The sequence below is a fragment of the Hippopotamus amphibius genome, chromosome 3 (assembly GCF_030028045.1).
Source record: "Hippopotamus amphibius kiboko isolate mHipAmp2 chromosome 3, mHipAmp2.hap2, whole genome shotgun sequence".
Taxonomy (NCBI): domain Eukaryota; kingdom Metazoa; phylum Chordata; class Mammalia; order Artiodactyla; family Hippopotamidae; genus Hippopotamus; species Hippopotamus amphibius.
This window is the reverse complement of record NC_080188.1, coordinates 85,182,185-85,201,227: the sequence shown is the minus strand read 5'-3', so window position 1 is coordinate 85,201,227 and position 19,043 is coordinate 85,182,185. Positions and strand designations below refer to the sequence as shown.

Sequence of the window (19,043 nt, the reverse complement as noted above, 5' to 3'; positions counted from 1 at the left end):
ATCCAAATCCATACATTTCTGGAATTTACATCCTGGTGGCATTTCAGGACAGGCAGTGTGAGCACATGAGCGCCGTTAAACACCTGATAGGATAGGTGGATGGATGGATAGATTGTGCCGGAAATATCTTGGAAAGAAAGAAAAGAGGAGGAGTTATAACAATAGCACAACATGTTGCAAAAAGGTTCAGGTACACCCAAAGAGTGAAACCATGGCTACTGCCAAGACTGGCAACAAAAGGTCGCTGCCAGGGCTCTGACAGCAAGAGAGCTCCTGAGTGCCCTGGAGCCAGAACAGTGGCCCGGAGCAGAAACCCTGAGTGGAAGATGCTCTGGGGCCCAAAGTTGCTGAAGAGATCACAGTATAAACCACAGGCAGGTCCAGAAGGGAAGGCTTGTCAGGGTTCCTGCAACCTGCAGATTAAACTCAAGCTCTAGGGGAATTTGGGGCAAGATGAAGCCCATGTGCCTCACGCCTAAGGACTTGAAATTTACAAATTCAAACACCACACCATCGCTAGGGGTTTGCTCTTTGGACGCCTACTGGCAAAGACAAATGTGCTGCCCTCCTAGTTCCTCACATGGTGACACTGTGCCCTGTCACCGCTCTGCAAATGAGTTCCTGCTGATCACTTAGCTTAGGATGGCCTGTCCACCTTTGTTTATCTGGCTACCTTCCCCTTCAATATTTTAACTCAGATATTATTTCCTCTCAGAAGTCTTCCCTGACTCTTTTTTTCTGCTACACGTCCTCCTCGATGCTCCCATTGTACCTTGTTACAGTATCTGAGTTCGCCTGTGTTCCATGCCAGGAAAACCCACCCCAAGCTTCCCAGGGCTCTGATCCTCCTCCCCTCCAAGAACTCCTCAGGGCCAAGTGGAGATGCTCACCCAGAGCCCCCCCATCCCTTCCAGATTTTGCTTCTGGTTCCCTGGGCACAGAATTCTCTGTACAAATAGTCCAGAGCCCACTTCCAAGGCCTTGGGGTGTGCACCCTTAGGCTGAGAGGTGACCAAAGGCCAGCTCTTTGTGTCCACATGGCTGTATTCTGCATATTTGGGCTGGGGTGTCCATATGCATGTTTGCAAGCCCCCCATCCCCCGCACAGTGTGGGGTAACCAGCAATGGGAAGAGAAGGGGTCGGGCTGCAGGTCAGGGACTGGCTTTCCTTCAATGCCATGTTTCTGTGTAGAATACCAAGGAGCCATATTTCTAGATTCAAATCTGGTCATACAGGTATATTTATCAAGGGAGGAGGACATCAAGGGGGGGAAGCGGGGGGTGGGGAGGAATGAACTGGGAGATTGGGATTGACATATATACACTAACATGTATAAAATAGATAACTGCTAAGAACCTGCTGTGTAGCACAGGGAACTCCATTTCACCGTATAGTAGAAACTAGCACAACATTGTAAAACAAATATATCCCCAATTAAAAAAAAAAAAGAGGAGGGTAGCACATATCTTATTTGGCAATGGTTTGTTCGTTGAATTGACGAATTTCCAATCTTTAGACGTGTGGAATGGGGGCTTCATTCTTGCCCCAGGCTCCACGAGTGTCATGGGTGGACCTGTCCGTGTGCGCATCTATCAGCGAGCGCATCTATCAGAGTGCTAACATTTACTGAACTATACTTGCTCACAAGTTTGTCTCACCCCACACGAGGTGAGCTTCTAAAGGCTAGCTCTGTGCCTCACGAATAGCAGATGCCCCACAAATATTTATTAAGCTGAACAAAACTGAGAGGATGAACACCAAGGACCAGTCCTAGCGACTGAGTCATCTTTTGGAGGGAGAAAGAAGACGAGTATCGGGGTCAGCAGAGCTAGAGCTGGCTGTCCTCTGCCTGGGATTCTCTCAGGAATACTTCACTCCCAGGCAAAAGGGGTAATAAGTGTTACCAAGAAATAAGCCCTAAAGGCAGACAGACGAAAGTGTTGGTTTTATTTTCATCTATCATCTAAACTTTTGGTATAAAAAAGTATGGTAAATCAAATTGTACACTCTAAATATATGCAGTTTATTGTATGTTAACTGTATCTCAATAAAAGTTCTTAAAAAATAATAAAATAAAATAAAATAGTAAAAAAAAAAGTATGGTAAGTAATAATGAAACAATCTTACAGCAACTGTACAACACCTACACATTAATAGGTTAATAATCTGCTAACCAACTTTCTATACAGGCACCAATAAACTTGAAACATCTCCCTCTGCTAAATTTCTCTTTCCAATATCTTTTGGCCAACATATACCTCCACCGCACACCAGCCTCCACCTCATGTTAACATCGAAGAGCCACAATGGAGGGAGAAACAACAGGAGACCAAAGAGAGGTATAATAACATCCCACTCTCTGCTCCTCATGTCCACTCTCTGCGGGGCCTGGCAATGAGAAGGAAGTAGGTGGGGAAGATATCCAGGCATTTGTGTTTGTCTGAGTTCTCCAGAAAACAGAACCAATAATTCTGTTTGTGTATATATATATGTATTATATATATGATAGGTATCACTAGAGATATTGATATTGCTATAGATATATATGTATATAGAGAGAAATTTATTTTAAGGACTTGGCTCACCTGATTACGGTGGCTCAGGAGTCCCAGGGTCTGCAGGGCGAGTGGGCAGCTGGGGACTCAAGAGAGCCGACTCCGTAGTTCCATTCCGAAGGCTGGCAGGCTCAAGACACGGGAAAAGCCATTGCTTTGGTTTGAGTCCAAATGCAGGAAAAAGCTGACGTCCCAGTTCAAAGGCAGTCAGGCACAAGCAACTCTCCCTTACTTGGGTGCAGGTCATCATTTTTATTCTGTTCAGGCCTTCAACTGGTTGGATGAGGCCCACCCACATTAGGGAGGACAACTTGCTTTACTTAGTCTACAAATGTACATGTTCATCCCAACCTGAGACACCCTTGCCCAGAATAATGTTTGATCAGATATCTGGACAACATGTGGCCCAGTCAGGTTGACCCGTAAAATTAATCACCACAGTATTCAACCAGGAGAATTTGTGATAGAGAAATTATAGCTGGTAATTAGTATTTTAGTCATCTTTGGTTTATTGACGTAAATAATTTTTTCTCAGTCCCCTTAGCTATAAAAACTAACACACCTAACACACTTGAGTCACTTTCACATATTAAGATTTACATTCATGTTCACCATAAAACACTTACCTGTTTCAATATAGAAGAACTAAATACCATTGAAATGGATTTCATTTATAAGAAAATAAAGGAACATATGTCCCTTTTAGAAATAAAGTGTCTGCAACCAACTTTTGGTTACTCTGAAAATCAACTATACCAAAGAATGACTAGTACCATTAAAAAGCAATCCACTCCCAGGTGAAGAACTGAAAGCATACATCCAAACAAAGACTTGTACATGAATGTTCACAACAGCATTATTTATAACATCCAAAAGGTAAGAAAATTCAAATTTTCATCAAGTGATTAATGGATAAACCAAATGTAATACATTTACAGAATGGAATATTATTCTGTTATAAAAAGAAATGACATTTTTACAAATGCTACATCAATAAACTTTGAAAATATGCTAGGTGAAAGAAGCCAGACACAGAAGGTCACATATGCTATATTGTTTATATGAAATGTCCAGAACTGGCAAAAATATAAAGACAGAAAGTAGATTAGGGGTTGCCTAGGGCTGGAGAGAGGAATGCGGACTGAGTAGTGACAGGTACAGAATTTCTTTTTGGTGTGATGAAATGTTTTAGAAGTAGTGATAATGTATGCACAATTTGTGAATATACTAAAATCCCTAAATTGCACACACAAAAGAGTGGCTTTTATCTCAATCAACCTATTTTTAAAAAATTATCTACTGTGCTTGCCTTACTTAGAAGTGGAATGTATTTGAAAACTTTTAAATATAGAAATGATTTTGGGAGAGAAAAAGATTTAGAACTTGAATCTCCCACCTAAATTCCAATAAAACACTTCCCAGGTTGTTAATAAATACATCAAGGGGATAATATTATGGGGGGGGGTAAAATTTGTTTTGTTTAATACTTTCATTCTTGAAGGAGACTCAACGTCTAAGAATACTCAAAGATTTGGGAGTCACACTGACATGAATTCATTTTAAAAACTCACTAGAAAAAAAGAGCTGGTTTGCCATAGAAAACGTTGCAGATAGTGCTGAGAATTCCACACCTCTTGAAGCACTCCTCCCAGGAAGCCGGAATAAGTGGAAAACTTATCTACCATCCCAGGGGCAGTGACTGTGCTCCGTGGAAGAAGTAAACGGGGACTTCCCTGGTAGCGCAGTGGTTAAGAACACGCCTGCCAATGCAGGGGACAGGGATTTGAGCCCTGGTCTGGGAAGACCCCACATGCCGTGGAGCAACAAAGCCCCTGCGCCACAACTACTGAACCTACCCTCTAGGGCCTGCGAGCCGTAACTACTGAAGCCCACATACCTAGAGCCCGTGCTCTGCAACAAGAGAAGCCACTGCAGTGAGAAGCCCGGGCACCACAACGAAGAGTAGCCCCCACTCACCCCAACTACAGAAAGCCTGTGCACAGCAACGAAGACCCAACACAGCCAATAAATAAATAAATAAATAAAAACAAACAAATAAATAAAGTAAATGGCACTGGGCACTTTATCAGAAAGTTTGTCCTCTCCAAAATTTCAGTCCAGTTTCTCAGATAGAGCTATTGAACTGCAGTACAACCTTCCACTGGAACTAAAATACCTGATCTGTGGAGAATTGCCCCTTATCCTCAGTGCTGGCCTGAACAGTGATGGAGACTGCAGAAACAGCATTCTTACCTGATCAAGTACAAGTGGTACCAGGCCATCTGTAGGAGTAAGATAAATGCTTTTAAGTTGCTTTTAACTGTTGGTGCTTTGAAAACTCCCACTTTACTTTGAAATAACCAAATCTCTAGGTTTTCACTAAAACCAAATGGCCTTTATTTCTCTCTCTAATAGAAAGGAGCGTGTGAAAGGCTTCTGCTACTACACACCTCTTGCATATTTGTACCCAGGTCTTTAATAATGTAATTAATGCTGCAAAAATAAAAGCAAGCATGTTACATGTGATTTCTTGCTTTGTGGGCATATATCCATTTTTTTTTTCATTGCAAAACAATAAAAGCCCACTGTTCTTAGAGAAACCCAATGAGTGTTGTAGTCCCATGTGTGCCAATAACTAACTCTGTGACCTTGAGCAAGTCACTTACTCTCTGTAGGTCTTAGTTTCTTTCACCATAAAATAGTGGACATTAACCAGATGCTCTCTAGGTCCTTTTGACATTCATAATCTTATGACTTTAATTCTGCATTTTGTCTCAGTGGATGCATGCACTGGTTCAAGCCACGTGGCCTGCGGCTTGCAGGAGAGATGTGCTTTTGTGCCGTTTCTAGGCACTGGTGTCTTTGTTTTGCTGTGTTCCTTTCAGAGTATGTAGCAGCTCTGAGGCCGTCACAAGAAGTAGCCAATCCAAATGCAAGCTTTGCACATCTTTTCATTTGAAGAGCTTTCTCTTTCTTTGATTACTTAGCAGCTTAGAGCCTTATGTATTCTCCAAAAGGAAGGCCTCAGAGTTGGCCTTTGCAAAAAGGGAGCAAGGGTGGATCCTGCCATTTGGCTTGGGACAGGCTTCCCTCTACGGAGGTAGTTGAAATTTTAATGGAGCAATGTGAAGAACTGCTGTGGGTGAATCTGAAGCCACAAGAACCCAGATCTCTTGAATCACCCCCTAAGACTCCCTTTCTCTCTCTGACTTTTTAGGCAAGTCTGAACTCTATAGTTCCAGCTGTCCATTCGACAGCTTCACTTAGGGATCCTTCAGAGGCCTCGAATTCAACCTCTCTAAAACTGAACTTATTTTCCTTTTCCACATCAAATTAGTTTTTCCCACGCTCAACTTCAAGCTTTGCACATATCTCAAGCCTTTCCTCCCCTCCCCAGCCCCTCAGTGCTCTATTATTTCTACCTGTACTGCCCATCACCTGGACAATCACACAGTTCTCCAACAATTCTACCCTCAAGGGTCTTTTCTTCTTTCATCCTGCTGCTATAATCATCTTCCCAAAGCAAAATTTCGATCACGCCACTCCCCTTCCACCATCCCTCATAAACTACCAACATTCACAGTCCTGTGCAATTGCCAAGCCCCTCCACCACCCGGCCTCAGTCCACTGCTGAAACAGCCCCCCTTCACTGCAAACAGCTGAGGCTATAGCTCTTCTCACCTGGAATTTCCCCCTCCTCTGTCTCTGTAGAAACAAATTACAAATTGCCTTTCCTATTAGTCTCTTAGATTCTTTCTCCTTCCCACAGATAAAAATGAAATCCCCTTCTCTGAAATCTCACGGAATCTTTCCATACTCATTTTGTGATGGGCACCATTTGTTCCCTTGGATTCTTGTTATTGCTGCCGTATTTTATCCTCAGGTCGAAATGCAGGCTGTGTTTTGCTGTTGTTTCCCCCCTCCTCTGCCCTACATCTTCCCTATGGGAGAAACACTGCCAAAAAGGAACTCACCATCACAAACATATGATTGATCCAAGCCTTGATTAAGTTTCTTTAGTACGTCACCTGAATTCTAAATATGAGGACATTTAATAATATTGCATATTTATAAAATGAAATGTGAGCCAAAACATTGCTTGCTACAACTGAGGACTTGTCAGTTTTCAAAATTGTTACCAGATGTCTTACCCCTGAATTTTATTTTCTTTGATTTATGATAAGGTGACCTATTAGGTAAATGTAACACTGGTCTACAAAACCTGAAGCACCACTGAATGTCAAAGGTTTATTAGATGTTATGTTATCTTCTTCTGTTCCCTTAAATTAACTAGAATATTCTTAAAAGTATGTTTTAAACCAATGCTTCCAATACCATTAGATTTGTGTAGATTTGATTTGGTGATTTATAGTCCTCTGAAAAGAAAGGAGTATAGGCTTCCCTTGGTATCCATGCAGATTGGCTCCAGGACCCCTGCACATATCAAAATCCACAGATGCTCAAGTCCCTTGTATAAAATGGCATTAATTTTCATACCTGAGCACACCCTCCGGTATACTTTAAATCATCTCAGATTACTCATAATACCTAACATAATGTAAACACTATGTAAATAATTACAAATACAATATAAATGCTATGTAAATAGTTTCTGGCATGCAGCAAATTCAAGTTTTGCTTTTTGGAAATTTCTGGAATTTTTTCTTGAATATTTTCTATCTGCAGAACCAGTAGATACAGAGGATTGACTAACAGTGGATCAGTAAAATACTGCTTTGCCAGAAAAAAATCTATAAGACATTTTCCACACTAATCACCTATTTTATAGATGAGTGATCCAGAGAGTGATTGCTTAGATATTTAATTATAAAAAATATAGAAAGAGAAAGTAAGCCATTCAAAATATCCTTTCTTCTTCCCATATTTTCTCCTGTCACATTTTAAAAAATATTTCTCATGTATGATAAGTCTACATAAAAATAAAATTAAAGCACATAATTTGCTTAATGAATACCAAAGCAATAATGGTGAAATACTCTATTTCCATCATTGTATATATTACCCCAGAGCCAATACATTTTTTTCCTATTTTTAATATGCTAAGATTATGTAAAAAATATTTACTGAGAACACCATTATATGCCCTCTTCTGATCTAGATGCAAGGGTATGGTAGAGAATAGTACACAACTCTTATGAAGCTCATATTCTACTGGAGGGAAGCAAAATAAGCAAGCAAATGAATAAAGAGAACAGTTTCATAGTAAACAACACTATGGAGAAAATTAAGAAGGGTGATGGAAGGGAGAGTGATTGGCTGATAGTTATTATAAATAGGAAAGTCAAAGAGAGTCGATCTAAAGTCAGACAAGAAGATCAACAAAGCAACAATCTGGGAGGAGAGAAATTCCAGACTGGGGGAACAGCAAATGCAAGTCTCCCATCAGGTATAAACCTGGAGGGTTCAAGGACTGGAAAGAATGTCAGTGTAGCTGGCACAGAAAGAGTGAGAGGGAGAATTAAGGAGGTAGAGTTTGAGGAGCGTAGAGAGACAAGGTTATGCATGGCCCCATGTCGGTCAAGGTAATAAATTTCTGTTTTATTCTAACTGTAATATTACCAGGGACCACTAAAAATTTTAAGCAGAGTATAGGTAATCCACATACTGTTTTAAAAGAGCACTTTGAATGGTATATGGAGAGAGAATAGACTGAGGGAAAAGTAGGAATAGTAGCAATTAGGAAGCTATACTCAGATGCTGGCTTGGCCTTGGGTAGAAGTCATGGGCATGATGAGGAGTGATGAGATTTGGAATACTGATGATTCTGTGTGTGGGATGCACGTAGGGGAGTTGGGCCTAGCAACTGAGTGAATGGTGGTGTCACTTACTGACAAGGAGCAAACTTGAAGGTGAGGAAAAATCAAGAATTCTACTCCTAATATTCTAAGTTTTAGTGAGCTATTAAATAGACAAGTGGAGATAGAGAGTAAGGTGGATAAATGATCCTGGCACCCTGGAGACTATATGATTTGTAGTTCATTTCCAAAAATTTGTACTATCTTCTTACAGATATTTGGCCAATACTCCCATTGTTTTCTGTTAATATCCTCCCCAAAGCCACTGGTAGAACTTCTTTAGAGATAAGCACACAACCCATTTCTTCCTCATACTCACTTCCTCACATAGATGCCCCAGGCTAACCCTGAGAAGAAGAATGTTAATTTAGTTAGATTCCTGAAATGGAAATTTCACTGATCATTAGTGTCAGTGAATACCGAGTCTATTAATTTAATTTACTCCTTCTTGCTTTTTATAGCACTTCTCTCTTTCTCCAGAAAAGTATAAAAGAATATCTTAATATAATTTACATGCTAAAGGTCAAAATAAAGTTAGTTTTGTATCACCAGCACTTATTATAGGACTTAGAATATGTTGAAAATTAAATAAATGCTGGCTGAATCAATGAATCAATCATATATTTATGCTCACACGTATTTCAAAATTAATTTTCATTATCAAGTTTAATAATTTCACAAGGATCTTGAGGCATTCCAACTAGCATGTGAAGTCAGGCCACATATAAACAAAAGAGGCTACCTAATTAGGTCAATAAGGCCAGAGATGGTGAGTTAGTTAAGCCAAGGTCATTGGGTAAAATCGTATTTCCTATACATACATAGCCTATAGCTTAAGGGAACAAATACTGTTTTCCTCCACAAAAATGTTTTTCAATTGGTAGTTGAAAAGAGAGAATTCAAACCTAACTGAAAGATCAGGGATTAAAAGAGAGACTTGGAGGTGATTAGGGATTGATTAGAACATCACATCTGGGCCTGTGGTACCTTTTGTGATGCCCTTGCTTTTTGTTCTAGACAAGTGTGAACAGAATTCACCCACTCAATACTTCTCAGAAAAAAACAGTGCTAGAGAGTGGAGCACTGGGGACCAACAGGACTCATTTACAGTTGTTCCAATTGACAGAGCAAGTGAAAATGCATCTCCCTATCTCCCTGATCATTACTACGAGTAGAGGCAAATGTGAAAGATGAACACAAGTGTAGGTTAATTTATGAACAGAAAACAGAAACTGCCTCTGGAAAACAACTGATGAGAAGAAAGGATGACAGTTCACTTAGATGGAGGCAGAGAACAGTTAAGAACATGGCCAGTGGATTTTTTGGCAAATGAAGGGATTTTTTCTTTGGGGTAAATTTTTAGGTTGTATGCATTGTATTTTTTTTGGACTTTTACTTCTAAGGTGACATGCCAACAGCCTATGAACCTATTAAACCTTTCATTATTAAAGAAAGACTATTAGCCCTTTTTCATATAAGTTTATAGAGAAAATATCCATTTTATGATGATATGATATAAAAGAAATATACTTCTATGATAATTGGTATGTAAAAATTCATTGATCTTTTCCATACCCATCTAACAAGATAATGGCTAGCCATGGTTTGCTTTCCAAAGATCCAGTGTCAAGAATATTCACATACCTTACAAGTTTTGTGGTTAAATGGCTCATTATGGCTATCTCCAATTACATTTTGTCACAGTTGAAGTAAAAAATATAGGGCTTCAAATATTCTTTTTCCATACTTAATAAAAATGCAACTCTTGGGACCCCCAACCTGGGAGACTCTGATTCATTAAATCCAGGATGATGCCCAGAAATCTTGTCTGCATTTTTAACAAAATCTCTGGAAACTTCTAATGAAGCTGATTTTCCTTTAAACCACACTTTCAGAAATATGTTTTGACTTGTGAACTTGAAGTTTTAGGGACATTAAGATCATCCTGTAAAGTTATTTGGCTTGTTTTACAAATGATTAAACTGAAGCACAACACGTTTTAGTGCTTGCCAAGGTCAATCGTTATTACTAACAAAGGTCTCCTGACTCCAAGTCCAGAGTTCCCATGTGAAGCTCCTTCCTACACAGGACCTAGAACACGATGGTGCAAAAATAAAATAGGAACCTGAATTTGGTCAATATAGCCTCCATAGGCTGCAGAATAGTATGAGAATGTAGTCTGAGAATTCCATCACCATCCACAGATAGGCAGCAACCTTAAATGAGCAACCAAATGAATATTGTCAATAATAATGTACTCAGCCTTAATAAAAATAAATCCTTAGCTTTGCATAGAACTGTGTACTTCACAAAGGACTTTCACATATTATCTGAGTCTCCCCAAAACTCCATGAGACGAATTGAGACTGTTATTTCCATTATAGAGACAAGGAAAATGAAGCTCAGAGAACTCAAGTATGATGGAATTACAGCTTGGACATATTTAACATTCTAAAATTCAATGGGTACATTTTAGCCAAATGAGAAAGAAAAAAATCTCCTGAAATAGTGTGGGCCATTGGCTTGCCAATACACTCAATGAGGATGTGCACCAGACTATGCAGAAAATGGGACATGTCCCCTGCCCTCACTCAGTCCCAGGCCCCCTAGGCATCTCATGGAATGAGCAATACTCCTCACTGAATGGGAAGCTAATGTTTGTTTAAAGACAGGTATTATTATACCTCATTTTCACTACACATAAAGCCAATTACTACCTCTGTTGTTTGCCCAAAGAAGCAGCAGTCTGGTCTAACAGGAAGCAGGTGGAAGACTCACTCAGAAATGGTGAGCCAATCTCCAGTTACATAGACAGAGCCTAGAGAGGTGGCCTTCTGGCAGGGTTGCATACCATCCCCATCTGCTCATGCAACCACCCCACACCATGGCACAGAACATGGCCACATTCAATCTAGACCATCAAGATCTGAGAGAGAGAATTTTTTAACTGAAAAACACTGAACTAGGATCCTAACTGAACTTTTAAGAGTTATTTTGAGCATATGGAGTTTTGTTTTGTCCATTGATTTTATGATTTCCCTACTGACATTCAAATAAAAATCAGTAAGGCTGGTTGAATATGTATTTTCAGATTTAAAATCCAGATGTCAAGGCACCCAAAGGAATGGCAAAAAAAGTGGCTTTTAAGAAAAATAACTGCAGGTAGCTATGTAAATACTGTCTTAGTTTGGACTCCCCCACAGGCACACACCTGGAAGAAGTAGTTTATATGGGGCTTATGCAGGAAGCACTAGGGGGTGAGACTGATAAAGGAGGAAGCTGGTACAAGATGCATTCAGGAGCAGGTTATTGCTGTGGGAGACCTCTGGAAAATAGGTAAAACCTACCTAAGAGTTGTCCCACCAGAGGGTTGGGGAAGCTGCAGTGCTTATCAACCAACTCCTATTTGGTCATTGGTTAAAGATTTTTCTCAGGGCATTTCTTTTCTTGCATGTCCTGCAAAGCCAGAGGAAAAGAGTTCAGCACCACTAAAACCAGCTTTGCAAGAAATGTTAAAGGAACTTCTTTATGCTGAAAAGCAAAAAGGCACTAATTAGTAACAACAAAACATGAAAGTATAGATCTCACTAAGTAAAGGTATATATCATAAAGGTAGTTGGTTAATCACTTATCAAGCTAGTTTGAAGGTTAAAAGGCAAAAGCTGTGAAAAATAGTATAACTACAATAATTTGTTAAGGTATAACAAAATAGAAATATATAAAATATGACATCAAAAACATAAAACATGAGGGGAGGAGTTAAAATATAGAGTATCAGAATTGTTCAAACTTAAGTTGCTCTCAATTTAAAATGGACTGTTATGTATATACAACCTATTACATGTGAGCCTCATTGTAACCACAAGGCAGAAACTTGTAGTAATTACACAAAAGAAAAAGAGAAAAGAATCTAAGCATAACACTAAAGAAAGTCATCAAACTGCAAGGGAAGAGAACAAGAGAAGAACAAAAGAACCAAAAGGAACTATAAAACACTGGAAAACAATTAACAAAATGTCAATAAGCACATATCTATCAATAATGACTTTAAATATAAATGGACTAAATTCTCCAATTAAAAGAAAGAGAGTGGCTGAGTAAATTAAAAAAAAAGAGAGACCCATCTACATGTTGCCTACAAGAGACTCAATTCAGATATAAAGAAATACACAGACTGAAAGTAAAGGGATAGAAAAATATGTTCCATGCAAATGAAACCAAAAGAAAGCTGGGTAGCTCCACTTATGTCAGACAAAATAGACTTTAAAACAAAGACTGTAACAAAAGAAAAAGAAGAGCATTACATAATAAAATAAAGGGGTAAGTCCAACAAAAAGATACAACATTTGTAAACATTATGTACCAAACATAACAGCATGTAAATATATAAAGCAAAATTAATAGACTTAAAGGGAGAAATTGACATCAATACAATAATAGTATGGGACTTAAATACCCCACTTATATCAATGGATAGATCATCCACACAGAAAATCAATAAGGAAACATTAACCTTAAATGATGTTACACCAGATAAACTAAACACATAGAGAACAGTCCACCCAAGCAGCACAATACACGTTTTTCTCAAGTGCCCGTGGAATAGTCTCCAAAATAGATCATATGTTAAGCCACAAAACAAGTCTCAGTCAATTTAAGAAGAATGAAATCATATCAAGCATCTTTTCCAACCAAAATGGTAGAAAACTAGAAATCAATTACAAGAAGAAAACTGGAAATATCACAAACATGTAAACATTTAAACAACATGCTATTGAAAAACTAAGAGGTCAACAACAACAAAAAAAAAAATCAAAGGAGAAAACAAAAAATACCTAGAGACAAATGAAAATGTGATTACAACATACCAAAATCTATGGGATGCAGCAAAAGCAGTTCTAAGAGGAAAGTTCATAGTAATATAGACCAACCTCAAGAATCAAGAAAAATCTCAAATAAAAAAACTTAACTTTACACCTAGAGGAACTAGAAAAAAAGAACAAATAAAGCCCAAAGCTAACAGAAGAAAGGAAATAAAAAATGTCAGAGCAGAAATAAGTAAAAGAGACTAACAAGACACTAGAAAAGAATGTAAAAACTAAGAGCTGGTCCTTTGAAAAGATAAACAAAACTGACAAACATTTAGCTAGATTTATCAAGAAAAATAGAAAGACTATTCAAATAAATAAAATCAGAAATGAAAGAGAAGTTACAACTAATACCACAAAGGATCATATGATTCTACTATGAACAGTTTGTCAACAAATTGGATGACCTGGAAGAAATGGATAAATTTCCAGAAAAATACAATCTTCCAAGATTGAATGATGAAGAAATAGAAAATCTGAATAGATGGATTACTAGTAAAGAGATTAAATCAGTAATAAAACCCTTCAGCAAACAAAAGTCCAGGACCAGATGGCTTCACTGGTGAATTCTACCAAACATTAAAAGAAGATTTAATACCTTTCTCACACTCTTCCAAAAAATTAAATAGGAGGGATTGCTTTCCAACTCATTATACCAGGGCAGCATTGCCCTGATATCAAAACCAGTCAAGGACATCACAAAAAGAAAATTACAAGCTGAAATCCATGATGAACATAGGTGCAAAATCCTAAACAAAATATTAGCAAATAGAATTGAACAATATACTAAAATGTTCATATGCCATGTTCAAGTGGGATTTATTCCACAGATGCAAGGCTAGTTATCTACAAATCAATCAATGTGATACACTACATTAACAAAATGAAGGATGAAAATCATATGGTCATTTCAATAGGTGCAGAAAAAGCATTTAACCAAATTCAACATCCATTTATGATAAAAACTCTTAACAATGTGGCTATAGAGGTAATGTGGCTCAACATAATAAAGGCCATGTATGTCAAGCCCATAACTAGCAACACACTCAATGGTGAAAATCTGAAAGCTTTTCTTCTAAGATCAGAAACAAAAAAGGATGCCCCCTCTTTCCATTTTTATTCAGCATAGTATTGGAAATCCTAGCCACAGCAATCAAACAAGAAAAAGGAATAAAAAGCATCAAAATTGGGAGGAATCCCAGCAGCAGCTGCGGTGCCTCTTGTCTTTCTGGCTCTCCTTGCTATCTCCTTTTTGCTTCCAGAAACATGGCCTACAGTGTAGCTGTCTCTGATGGGGTCATCAAGGTGTTCAATGACATGAAGGTGCGTAAGTCGTCGACACCAGAGGAGGTGAAGAAGCACAAGAAGGCAGTGCTCTTCTGCTTGAGTGAGGACAAGAAGAACATCATCCTGGAGGAAGGCAAGGAGATCCTGGTAGGTGACGTGGGCCAGACTGTAGACGACCCCTACGCCACCTTTGTCAAGATGCTTCCAGACAAGGACTGCTGCTACACCCTGTATGATGCGACCTATGAGACCAAGGAGAGCAAGAAGGAGGACCTGGTGTTCATATTCTGGGCCCCTGAGTGTGCAACACTTAAGAGCAAAATGATCTATGCCAGCTCCAAGGACGGCCTCAAGAAGAAGCTGATGGGGATCAAGCATGAGTTGCAAGCAAATTGCTATGAGGAGGTCAAGGACTGCTGCACCCTGGCAGAGAAGCTGGGAGGCAGCACCATCATCTCCCTGGAGGGCAAGCCTTTGTGAGCCCCTTCCAGGCCCCTGCCTGGAGCATCTGGCAGCCCCAGACCTGCCCACGGGGGTTGCAGGCTGCCCCCTTCCTGCCAGACCGGAGGGGTTGGGGGGATCCCAGCAGGGGGAGACCAGTCCCTTCATGCCAGTTGCCAAACAGCCCCCCCACCCCCTGGACCTTCCTCCTCTTCCTCCCTCCATCCCTGACGGTTCTGGCCTTCCCAAACTGCTTTTGATCTTCTGATTCCTCTTGGGTTGAAACAGACCAAGTCCCCCCCAGGAACCCCTGTTTGGGGGGGACCTGTACTTTTTTTAACAACACCCCAATTTCCCACCTCTTTCCCCCTTTTCCCATGCTGCCAACTTCTAACCACAATAGTGACTCTGTGCTTGTCTGTTTAGTTCTGTGTATAAATGGAATGTTGTGGAGATGACCCCTCCCTGCTCCGCCTGGTTCCCCTCTCCTTTTTCCCTTGGTCACGGCCATTCATGGAAGCAGGACCAGTAAGGGACCTTCAATTAAAAAAAAGAAAAAGAAAAAGAAAAAAAAACAAAAAAAAACAAAACAAACAAACAAAAAAGCATCAAAATTGGGAGGAAAGAAGTAAAACTGTCACTATTTGTGGATGGCATGATTTTATATACAGAAAACCCTAAAGACTCTACCAAAAAAAAAAAAAACTGTTAAGGAATTCAATTAAGTTGCAGGGTGTAAAAACAATATTCAAAATTTTGTGGGGATTTTTTGTAATGCGCTAGCCATGAACTATCAGAAAAAGAAATTAAGAAAACAATCCCATTTACAGTTGCATTAGAAAGAATAAAATACCTAGGAATATGTTCAGCCAAGAAGGTAAAAGACTTGTACAACTGAAAACTATAAGACGTTGATGAAAGAAATTGAAGCAGACACAAATAAATGGAAAGATATACTATGCTCTTGGATTGGAATAATTATTTTCATTACAATGTCTATATTATCCAAAGCAATCTACAGATTCAATGCAATCCCTGCCAAAATTCCAATGGCATTTTTCACAAAAATAGAACAAACAATCCTAAAATTTATATGGAACCAAAGAAGACCCTGCATACCTAAAGCAATCTTGAGAAAGAAGAACAAAGCTGGAGGCATCATACTTCCTGATTTCAAACTATACTACAAAGCTATAATAAACAAAACTGTTTGATATTGTCATAAAAACACAAACATAGATTGATAGAACAGAGTAGAGAGCCCAGAAATAAACCCACAAATACATAGTCAATTAACTTACAACAAAGGAGCCAAGAATATACAATAGGGAAAGAACAGTGTCTTCAAAAGATGGTGTTGGGAAAATTAATGACATGTGAAAGAATGAAATTAGACTATTATCTTATACTATACACAAAAATTAACTCAAAATGGATTAAAGACTTGAGCATAAGACTTGAAACCATAAAACTAGAAGAAAACATAAGGAATAAGGTCCTTGACATTGGTGTTGGCAATGATTATTTGGATCTTATTCTTAAAGCAAAAGTAAACATGTGGGACAACATCAAACTAAAAAGCTCTATGCAGCAGAGAAAACCATTGACAAAATGAAAAGGCAATTTACCAAATGGGGGAAAATATTTGAATATCATATGTTTAATAAGGGATTAATACACAGTCAGTAGTAAACAAACAAACAAATGGACAGTCCTATTAAAAAATGTACAGGGAATCTGAAAGGACATTTTTCCAATATGACCAGTAGGCACATGAAAAGATGATAACATCACTAATCATCAGGGAAATGCAAATCAAAACCACAGTAAGATATCACCTCACACCTGTCAGAATGGTTAATCAGAAAGATAAGAAATAACAAGTGTTGGCAAAAGTGTGGAGAAAGGGGAACACTCCTGCCTTGTTGGTGGGAATGTAAATTAGTGCAGCCACTATGGAAAACAATATAGAAGATTCTCAAAAAAAAAAAAAAAAAAAAAAAGAACTACTAAATGATCCAGCAATTCCACTTCTGGGAATTTATCCAGAAAATGAAAACACTAAAACTTGAAATGATATATACACTCCTATGTTCATAGAAGCAATTCTTATAATAGCAAAGATATGAAAACAACCTAAGGGTACATAAATAGGCAAATGGATAAAGAAGATGTGATATATATACACAGTGGAATACTACTCAGCCATAAAAAAAGAATAAAATCTTGCCTTTTTGTGATGACATGGATGGGTCTTGAGGGTTCATGCTAAGTAAAATAAGTCAGACAGAGAAACACAAATACTATATGATTTCATTTATATGTGGACTCTAAAAAACAAAACAAAGGAATAAACCAAATAAAACAAAACAAAACTCATAGAACAGAATGACAGCTGCCAGAGGGGTGGGTGTTGGAGGTGCGCAAAATAGGTGATGGGGTGAAGAGGTACAAGTTTCCAGTTATAAAATAAATAAGCTATGTGGATGGAATGTACAGCATGGTGACTATAGTCAATAATATCGTATTTTTAATGTTTAAAAGTTGCCAAGAGAGTAAGTCTTAAACCTTCTCATCACAAGGAAAAAAATATGTATCTTTGTATGATGATGAATGGTAACTAGACTTATAGTGGTAATTACTTTGCAGTGTATACAAATATTGAATCATTACGCTGTACACCAGAAACTAACATAATTTTACATGTCAATTACACCTTAATAAAAAGAAAAGAAACCATCAAAACAAAACTTTGTCATGTAGCTTCAATGTGTATCTCTCCATACTCCTGCTTTTTAGTTGGTCTTTACTTTTACAAATTCCTTTTGCTAACCAGCTCACTGATGCACCTGAAAAGATGATTTTAAAATATATCACCCAGTATTTTCAGTTGTTTACAGTGAGACAGATAATCAGTGTGTCTTGTATGATGAACCAGGAATTTAAGGAAATATTCTGTAGGTTTTTACTGCTTTGTAGTGGAATTCAAATGTGTACCTCATTGGGATAATTCTGTTCTGGATTTACCCAAACCAACCACCCCACTTATTCTGTGAGTAGTATTTGCCCAATGGCTTGATTCTTTTACTTCCATTGTAAAAGACTCCTTTTAAAAACAAAATAGTTACAATAAAATTGGTTTTGAAATGCGAAGATTAATTTCAAAATGCTTTAAGGGCAAGGACCCTGTTTTACTCATCTTTTATATTCCCAGGCCTGAATGAATAGATAAATAAGTGAATGAATGATTTACATTGACATTCTAGCTATATATGTATTAGGATGTAAGAATTCCTCTAAAAAAATATAGAAGCAACAGAAAACAGAGTTTTTTGTTTCTTTTTGCTATTCAGACTGTGAGATATATTGAGTAACTGAAGCTTGCTAAAAATGGAAATGTCCTCAACTATAAAGATACAGTTAACAGATTCCACAGAAAAGGGTTTGTACGAATTGCTGTTTTCTGATTATTCACCTAAATCACTTCGGAAAAGAAAAAGTCTGTAAATAGTACTGCCAAACAGATGTATATTGTTACTGGAACTGAATCTTCTAGTCCTGGAGGAAGCCAAATGCTAGAACAGGATGCCTGGTCATAGAAATTAGACAGAAAAATGGATAGAGAGACACAGTGCAATGATAGATACCATGGAAAGACAGATAAAGTACAGCCCAGTGGGCAAGCAAACCAAGGAGCCTGCTTGAGCAAAAACTTGCTTTTGAATCTAAGAAGACTTCCAGTTAAAAATTAAGAAATATTTGCCAGCTTCTTAAATAGAGACTGCATTTGCCTTTAAGCATACTCTCCCTTAGTTTGGAGAAGAACAAGTAGTAGGCTATTTCAGTTATGCAAATAAAAACTAAGTAGCCACCCATTGTTCTGAGGGATGATTGATCTGAAGGTACTACCAGGTTTTATGTTGCTGGTGGGTGAATGTAGAAAGTGAAATACCCAGATAGTTATTTCATATGCAAGTTGACAGAGTCTGAGAAACAGGGAAGTACAGGAAAGTAAAGAATCAAAGAGGACAGAGAAGGGATTTTCAAACTTCATTTGGTTGTATTTGTGAAAGAT

General features: G+C 38.3%; 1 protein-coding gene across 1 annotated transcript; it reads left to right on the top strand.

Moving 5' to 3' along the window:
* Positions 1-14,506: 14,506 nt before the first annotated feature.
* LOC130849461 (cofilin-1-like) lies at positions 14,507-15,535 on the top strand. The gene has a single exon (XM_057728353.1). It carries the CDS (start codon positions 14,507-14,509, stop codon positions 15,005-15,007), a length of 501 nt encoding a protein of 166 aa, XP_057584336.1. The 3' UTR covers positions 15,008-15,535.
* The last annotated feature ends 3,508 nt before the right edge of the window (positions 15,536-19,043 follow it).